This window comes from Anomaloglossus baeobatrachus, unplaced genomic scaffold, assembly GCF_048569485.1.
Source record: "Anomaloglossus baeobatrachus isolate aAnoBae1 unplaced genomic scaffold, aAnoBae1.hap1 Scaffold_4944, whole genome shotgun sequence".
In the NCBI taxonomy this organism is placed as follows: Eukaryota; Metazoa; Chordata; class Amphibia; order Anura; family Aromobatidae; genus Anomaloglossus; species Anomaloglossus baeobatrachus.
Genome location: NW_027444296.1, coordinates 2501 through 10598, shown reverse-complemented (window position 1 = coordinate 10598; position 8098 = coordinate 2501). Strand labels below are relative to the sequence as shown.

Sequence of the window (8098 nt, the reverse complement as noted above, 5' to 3'; positions counted from 1 at the left end):
GGCTCCAGCCCCCCCGCCATGTGTTCTCTTAGCTGTGTATCAATATACGGGGAACCATTTTTTCCAATTACTTAATTTTTTTTACACTCTACGTCAGGACTCAGACAACTAGTGTAAGGGCAACCAATCACAGACACCGGCAGTCTGTCTGTAACCAATCACAGATGCTGTCACCGAAGGTGGGTGGGGGAAGCAATGAATATTCATAAGTTTTAATGAGTGGACCAGGAAGCAGCCGCTGCCCAGTATGAAGGACCTGCGAGACGCTAAACAGAGCACCACCCAGTGTAAGGGCCGGCAAGACGACGAACTGGCCGCTGCCGAGTATGACGTACCGCGAGACGCTGAACAGAGCACTGCCCGGTATGACGTACCGCGAGACGCTGAACAGAGCACTGCCCGGTATGACGTACCGCGAGACGCTGAACAGAGCACTGCCCGGTATGATGTACCGCGAGACGCTGAACAGAGCACTGCCCGGTATGACGTACCGCGAGACGTCAAACAGAGCACTGCCCAGTGTAACATCCCACATGGACAACATGTAGAACACGGAAGACTACAGAGAGCTCCAGAACCACCCTTCTCCAGACACAGAGCACTCCAGAACCACCCCCTTCACAATACGGAATGCTCCAGAACCACCCCCTCCAGAACATGGAGACCTCCAGAACCACCCCTTCAAACCACAAAATGCTCCAGAACACAGAGCTCTAGAACCATCCCCTCCAGTACACAGCACCATAGATCCACCACCCCATAACAGAATGCCCCAAAACAACCCACTCCAGACACAAAGCTCCAGAAACCCCTCCATAACAGAGCTCCAAAACCATTGCAACTCCTCCAGAACTACCCCCCTTCCAGAACACAGAGCTCTGGAAACACCCCCACATAGAACCAGATCCACCCCCTTCTCCAGAACATGGGGGGCTCCAGGACCATCACATCCTTGCTCCAAAACAAGGACCACAACTGGTCGGGCACACGAAGAGCTCCAGCCTTGACGTTACCCGATGAAGACAAGTAAATATGTGGGAAGGATCCAGATGACAGCAGGTTCTCCAATATAAGACACCAGCACCAGCCTGATCTCCTGCCCTGCGTGCTCCAGACCCTCCTATTACTCAGCGTTGCAGTGCGTACTCCAGACCCTCCAGTGCCCGGATCTGGAGGGGTGTGGGGGGGGCCTGCGCCTGGATCTGGAGGGGTGGGGGGAAACCCTGCGACCGGATCTGGAGGGGTGTGGGGGGGCCTGCGCCCGGATCTGGAGGGGTGTGGGGGGGCCTGCGCCCGGATCTGGAGGGGTGTGGGGGGGCCTGCGCCCGGATCTGGAGGGGTGTGGGGGGGCCTGCGCCCGGATCTGGAGGGGTGTGGGTGGGCCTGCGCCTGGAGGGGGGGGGGTGTCTGTGCCCGGATCAGTAGCTTGTATCTCGCAGCTCGTATCTCGCAGCTCCGCTCAGTCACAGTTGTTGCTACAGAAAATCACAGAACAGCGTTTCCTATGAAAAAACTTTTATACAATTCTTACAAAAAAAACAAAACAAATAGTCCAGGACGGGGGAGGGGATGTGACAACCCCCAGCGGTCAGTGCCCCCCAGTCACAGGGGTGACGCACCAGCTCCTCGGTCGCTCGTCCATCCTCTGAGTGCAGCGGATTGAAGATCATAACGTTCAGAAAATATACAAGAAGCCTCCCCGAGGCCAGAGCCGCCATCGCCGGCAGCCACTCGTCATCCGGACTGGGGGGCCGCCACTCGTCATCCGGACTGGGGGGCCGCCACTCGTCATCCGGACTGGGGGGCAGCCACTCGTCATCCGGACTGGGGGGCAGCCACTCGTCATCCGGACTGGGGGGCCGCCACCTTCCTCTTTGTCGCCTTCAGGAGACTCTGCTGCAGCACGGGGTACAGCCGCTGACAGCCCTCCATACACATCTGCACCGCCGCCGCCGGGCTGTCACCCTCCCACTCACCGCTGCACAGGAGACCGGAGACCTGCAGGAGAGACACATCGGGGGTCACAGCCGCCACGGTATACCGCCCCCGACCCTACACACCAGTATATAGGGCCCGCTTACCCTCCCAGCGGTATCTAGTGAAGCTCCCCCGCAGTACCTGGTGCAGCGCCTCCTCTCCCCGCCCCCGCGGTCCCTGATGCAGCACCTCCTCTCCCCGCGGTCCCCGATGCTGCCTCCCTCCTCTCCCCGCGGTGCTGCCTCCCTCCTCTCCCCGCGGTGCCCGGTGCTGCCTCCCTCCGCCTGTCCCCCGCAGTACCTGGTGCAGTGTCTCCTCTCCCCGCGGTCCCCGGTGCTGCCTCCCTCCGCCTGTCCCCCGCAGTACCTGGTGCAGCGCCTCCTCTCCCCGCCCCCGCAGTACCTGGTGCAGCGCCTCCTCTCCCCGCCCCCGTGGTCCCCCCGCAGTACCTGGTGCAGCACCTCCTCTCCCCGCCCCCGCGGTCCCCCCGCAGTACCTGGTGCAGCGTCTCCTCTCCCCGCCCCCGCGGTCCCCCCGCAGTACCTGGTGCAGCACCTCCTCTCCCCGCCCCCGTGGTCCCCCCGCAGTACCTGGTGCAGCACCTCCTCTCCCCGCCCCCGCGGTCCCCCCGCAGTACCTGGTGCAGCACCTCCTCTCCCCACCCCCGTGGTCCCCCCGCAGTACCTGGTGCAGCGCCTCCTCTCCCCGCCCCCCCGCAGTACCTGGTGCAGCACCTCCTCTCCCCGCCCCCGCGGTCCCCCCGCAGTACCTGGTGCAGCGTCTCCTCTCCCCACCCCCGCAGTACCTGGTGCAGCGCCTCCTCTCCCGCCCCCGCGGTCCCCCCGCAGTACCTGGTGCAGCGCCTCCTCTCCCCGCAGTACCTGGTGCAGCGCCTCCTCTCCCGCCCCCGCGGTCCCCCCGCAGTACCTGGTGCAGCGCCTCCTCTCCCCGCAGTACCTGGTGCAGCGCCTCCTCTCCCGCCCCCGCGGTCCCCCCGCAGTACCTGGTGCAGCGCCTCCTCTCCCCGCCCCCGCAGTACCTGGTGCAGCGCCTCCTCTCCCGCCCCCGCGGTCCCCCCGCAGTACCTGGTGCAGCGCCTCCTCTCCCCGCAGTACCTGGTGCAGCGCCTCCTCTCCCGCCCCCGCGGTCCCCCCGCAGTACCTGGTGCAGCGCCTCCTCTCCCCGCCCCCGCAGTACCTGGTGCAGCGCCTCCTCTCCCCGCCCCCGCGGTCCCCCCGCAGTACTTGGTGCAGCGCCTCCTCTCCCCGCCCCCGCGGTCCCCCCGCAGTACCTGGTGCAGCGCCTCCTCTCCCCGCAGTACCTGGTGCAGCGCCTCCTCTCCCGCCCCCGCGGTCCCCCCGCAGTACCTGGTGCAGCGCCTCCTCTCCCCGCCCCCGCAGTACCTGGTGCAGCGCCTCCTCTCCCCGCCCCCGCGGTCCCCCCGCAGTACTTGGTGCAGCGCCTCCTCTCCCCGCCCCCGCGGTCCCCCCGCAGTACCTGGTGCAGCGCCTCCTCTCCCCGCCCCCGCGGTCCCCCCGCAGTACTTGGTGCAGCGCCTCCTCTCCCCGCCCCCGCGGTCCCCCTGCAGTACCTGGTGCAGCGCCTCCTCTCCCCCGCGGTCCCCCCGCAGTACCTGGTGCAGCGCCGGCAGCAGGCTCAGGTACATGGTGGCTCCCGCCGCCTCCTCCGCGTCCTCGGGGTCCAGCAGCAGCTCCTCCGCTCCGCGGCTCAGCCCCGCGCCCACCGCCAGGTCGTACATCTCCACCCCCGCGTCCGCCAGGGCCAGGGAGGCGCAGGAGACGGCGGCCGGCAGCGCGGAGCCCCGGTCCTCCAGCACCAGCGCACACAGCAGCAGCTCCGCCCGCGGGAAGCGCTCCAGCCGCACCGCCGCCTCCAGGCACTCCTGCAGCAGAAGAGCGGCCGGGCGGGAGGCGGCGGCGGAGGCCCAGGCCCCGGCCCGGGAGAACGGAGCCCAGCGCAGCTCACACAGGAGGCGGCCGCGGCTCTCCCCGCCGCCCCACTCCCGGGGCCCGGACACCGAGCACAGCACCTTCGTGCCCCCGACCTCTATGTACGCGGAGCCGGCGGCCTGACTGAGGAGCCCGGCCCGCACAAACACCGCCCGCGGCTCCCCGGCAGCGCGGCCCGTCCTCCCCGCCGGGGGCTCCCGGGAATCCGCGTACAGCAGCGGGCACTGAGACTCGTCCGGGCCGCGCACACGGCGGCTGTCACCCGGCATAACTGCGGTCCTCCACAGCCAGAGAGGCGGGGAGAGAGGGACAGAGCGGCCGCCGGAAACCACAGAGAGGAGGGGACAGAGCGGCCGCCGGAAACCACAGAGAGGAGGGGACAGAGCGGCCGCCAGAAACCAGAGAGAAAAGGGGACAGAGCGGCCGCCGGAAACCAGAGAGAAAAGGGGACAGAGCGGCCGCCGGAAACCACAGAGAGGAGGAGACAGAGCGACCGCCGGAAACCACAGAGAGGAGGGGACAGAGCGGCCGCCGGAAACCACAGAGAGGAGGGGACAGAGCGGCCGCCGGAAACCAGAGAGAAAAGGGGACAGAGCGGCCGCCGGAAACCACAGAGAGGAGGAGATAGAGCGACCGCCGGAAACCAGAGAGAAAAGGGGATAGAGCGGCCGCCGGAAACCACAGAGAGGAGGAGACAGAGCGACCGCCGGAAACCACAGAGAGGAGGAGACAGAGCGACCGCCGGAAACCACAGAGAGGAGGAGACAGAGCGACCGCCGGAAACCACAGAGAGGAGGGGACAGAGCGGCCGCCGGAAACCACAGAGAGGAGGGGACAGAGCGGCCGCCGAAAACCAGAGAGAAAAGGGGACAGAGCGGCCGCCGGAAACCACAGAGAGGAGGGGATAGAGCGACCGCCGGAAACCACAGAGAGGAGGGGACAGAGCGGCCGCCGGAAACCACAGAGAGGAGGAGACAGAGCGACCGCCGGAAACCACAGAGAGGAGGGGACAGAGCGGCCGCCGGAAACCACAGAGAGGAGGGGACAGAGCGGCCGCCGGAAACCAGAGAGAAAAGGGGACAGAGCGGCCGCCGGAAACCACAGAGAGGAGGAGATAGAGCGACCGCCGGAAACCAGAGAGAAAAGGGGATAGAGCGGCCGCCGGAAACCACAGAGAGGAGGAGACAGAGCGACCGCCGGAAACCACAGAGAGGAGGAGACAGAGCGACCGCCGGAAACCACAGAGAGGAGGAGACAGAGCGACCGCCGGAAACCACAGAGAGGAGGGGACAGAGCGGCCGCCGGAAACCACAGAGAGGAGGGGACAGAGCGGCCGCCGAAAACCAGAGAGAAAAGGGGACAGAGCGGCCGCCGGAAACCACAGAGAGGAGGGGATAGAGCGACCGCCGGAAACCACAGAGAGGAGGGGACAGAGCGGCCGCCGGAAACCACAGAGAGGAGGGGACAGAGCGGCCGCCGGAAACCACAGAGAGGAGGGGACAGAGCGGCCGCCGGAAACCACAGAGAACAGGGGACAGAGCGGCCGCCGGAAACCACAGAGAGGAGGAGACAGAGCGACCGCCGGAAACCACAGAGAGGAGGGGACAGAGCGGCCGCCGGAAACCACAGAGAGGAGGGGACAGAGCGGCCGCCGGAAACCACAGAGAACAGGGGACAGAGCGGCCGCCGGAAACCACAGAGAGGAGGAGACAGAGCGACCGCCGGAAACCACAGAGAGGAGGGGACAGAGCGGCCGCCGGAAACCACAGAGAGGAGGGGACAGAGCGGCCGCCGGAAACCACAGAGAACAGGGGACAGAGCGGCCGCCGGAAACCACAGAGAGGAGGAGACAGAGCGACCGCCGGAAACCAGAGAGAGGAGGGGACAGAGCGGCCGCCGGAAACCACAGAGAGGAGGGGATAGAGCGGCCGCCGGAAACCAGAGAGAACAGGGGACAGAGCGGCCGCCGGAAACCACAGAGAGGAGGAGACAGAGCGACCGCCGGAAACCACAGAGAGGAGGGGACAGAGCGGCCGCCGGAAACCACAGAGAGGAGGGGATAGAGCGGCCGCCGGAAACCACAGAGAAAAGGGGATAGAGCGGCCGCCGGAAACCAGAGAGAGGAGGGGATAGAGCGGCCGCCGGAAACCAGAGAGAACAGGGGACAGAGCGGCCGCCGGAAACCACAGAGAAAAGGGGATAGAGCGGCCGCCGGAAACCAGAGAGAAAAGGGGACAGAGCGGCCGCCGGAAACCACAGAGAGGAGGAGACAGAGCGACCGCCGGAAACCAGAGAGAAAAGGGGACAGAGCGGCCGCCGGAAACCAGAGAGAAAAGGGGACAGAGCGGCCGCCGGAAACCAGAGAGAACAGGGGACAGAGCGGCCGCCGGAAACCAGAGAGAACAGGGGACAGAGCGGCCGCCGGAAACCACAGAGAACAGGGGACAGAGCGGCAGCCGGAAACCAGAGAGAAAAGGGGACAGAGCGGCCGCCGGAAACCAGAGAGAACAGGGGACAGAGCGGCCGCCGGAAACCACAGAGAACAGGGGACAGAGCGGCCACCGGAAACCACAGAGAACAGGGGACAGAGCGGCCGCCGGAAACCACAGAGAAAAGGGGATAGAGCGGCCCCCGGAAACCATAGAGAGGACGAGGGGACAGTGTGACGGGGTGTACATCAGATTGTCGGGAAGGGCCCCGAATCTGTTTTACGTGGACTTATCGTGTGCTGTTCCAGTGTTCTTGTGAATAAACCTGTTGGATCATCCCTCGGCCTCGTCCATCCTTTGCTCTGTTGTACACTCCCGTCACAGACAGTGCCCCCCCGGAAACCACAGAGAGGAGGGGACAGAGCGACCGCAAGAAACCAGAGAAACGAGGGTGCAGAGCGGCCGCCGGAAACCAGAGAGAGGAGGGGGCAGAGCGACCGCCGGAAACCAGAGAGAGGAGGGGATAGAGCGACCGCCGGAAACCAGAGAGAGGAGGGGGCAGAGCGGCCGCAAGAAACCAGAGAAACGAGGGTGCAGAGCGGCCGCCGGAAACCAGAGAGAGGAGGGGATAGAGCGACCGCCGGAAACCAGAGAGAGGAGGGGACAGAGCGACCGCAAGAAACCAGAGAAACGAGGGTGCAGAGCGGCCGCCGGAAACCAGAGAGAGGAGGGGGCAGAGCGACCGCCGGAAACCAGAGAGAGGAGGGGATAGAGCGACCGCCGGAAACCAGAGAGAGGAGGGGGCAGAGCGGCCGCCGGAAACCAGAGAGAGGAGGGGATAGAGCGACTGCCGGAAACCAGAGAGAGGAGGGGGCAGAGCGACCGCCGGAAACCAGAGAGAGGAGGGGGCAGAGCGACCGCCGGAAACCAGAGAGAGGAGGGGGCAGAGCGACCGCCGGAAACCAGAGAGAGGAGGGGACAGAGCGGCCGCCGGAAACCACAGAGAGGAGGGGACAGAGCGACCGCAAGAAACCAGAGAAACGAGGGGGCAGAGCGGCCGCCGGAAACCAGAGAGAGGAGGGGGCAGAGCGACCGCCGGAAACCAGAGAGAGGAGGGGGCAGAGCGACCGCCAGAAACCAGAGAGAGGAGGGGGCAGAGCGACCGCCGGAAACCAGAGAGAGGGGGCAGAGCAGCCGCCGGAAACCAGAGAGAGGGGGCAGAGCGACCGCCAGAAACCAGAGAGAGGAGGGGGCAGAGCGACCGCCAGAAACCAGAGAGAGGAGGGGGCAGAGCGACCGCCAGAAACCAGAGAGAGGAGGGGGCAGAGCGACCGCCAGAAACCAGAGAGAGGAGGGGGCAGAGCGACCGCCAGAAACCAGAGAGAGGAGGGGGCAGAGCGACCGCCAGAAACCAGAGAGGAGGGGGCAGAGCGACCGCCAGAAACCAGAGAGAGGAGGGGGCAGAGCGACCGCCGGAAACCAGAGAGAGGGGGCAGAGCGACCGCCAGAAACCAGAGAGAGGAGGGGGCAGAGCGACCGCCAGAAACCAGAGAGAGGAGGGGGCAGAGCGACCGCCAGAAACCAGAGAGAGGAGGGGGCAGAGCGACCGCCAGAAACCAGAGAGAGGAGGGGGCAGAGCGACCGCCAGAAACCAGAGAGAGGAGGGGGCAGAGCGACCGCCAGAAACCAGAGAGAGGAGGGGGCAGAGCGACCGCCAGAAAC

At 66.0% G+C, this 8098-nt stretch overlaps 1 protein-coding gene across 2 annotated transcripts; it reads right to left on the bottom strand.

Annotated features, from left to right (window-relative positions):
• Positions 1–1498: 1498 nt before the first annotated feature.
• On the bottom strand, positions 1499–4217 carry LOC142282078 (exosome complex component MTR3-like). Of its 2 annotated transcripts, none has more exons than XM_075332935.1 (2): positions 3569–4217; positions 1499–1998 (listed from the first exon to the last, which is right to left on the bottom strand). In XM_075332935.1, exons 1-2 carry the CDS (start codon positions 4214–4216, stop codon positions 1843–1845), a joined length of 804 nt encoding a protein of 267 aa, XP_075189050.1. In that variant the 5' UTR covers position 4217; the 3' UTR covers positions 1499–1842. The 2 variants fall into 2 exon arrangements, with proteins under 2 accessions (XP_075189050.1, XP_075189049.1); XM_075332934.1 differs by having other exon boundaries at positions 3611–4216.
• Between the last annotated feature and the right edge of the window lie 3881 nt (positions 4218–8098).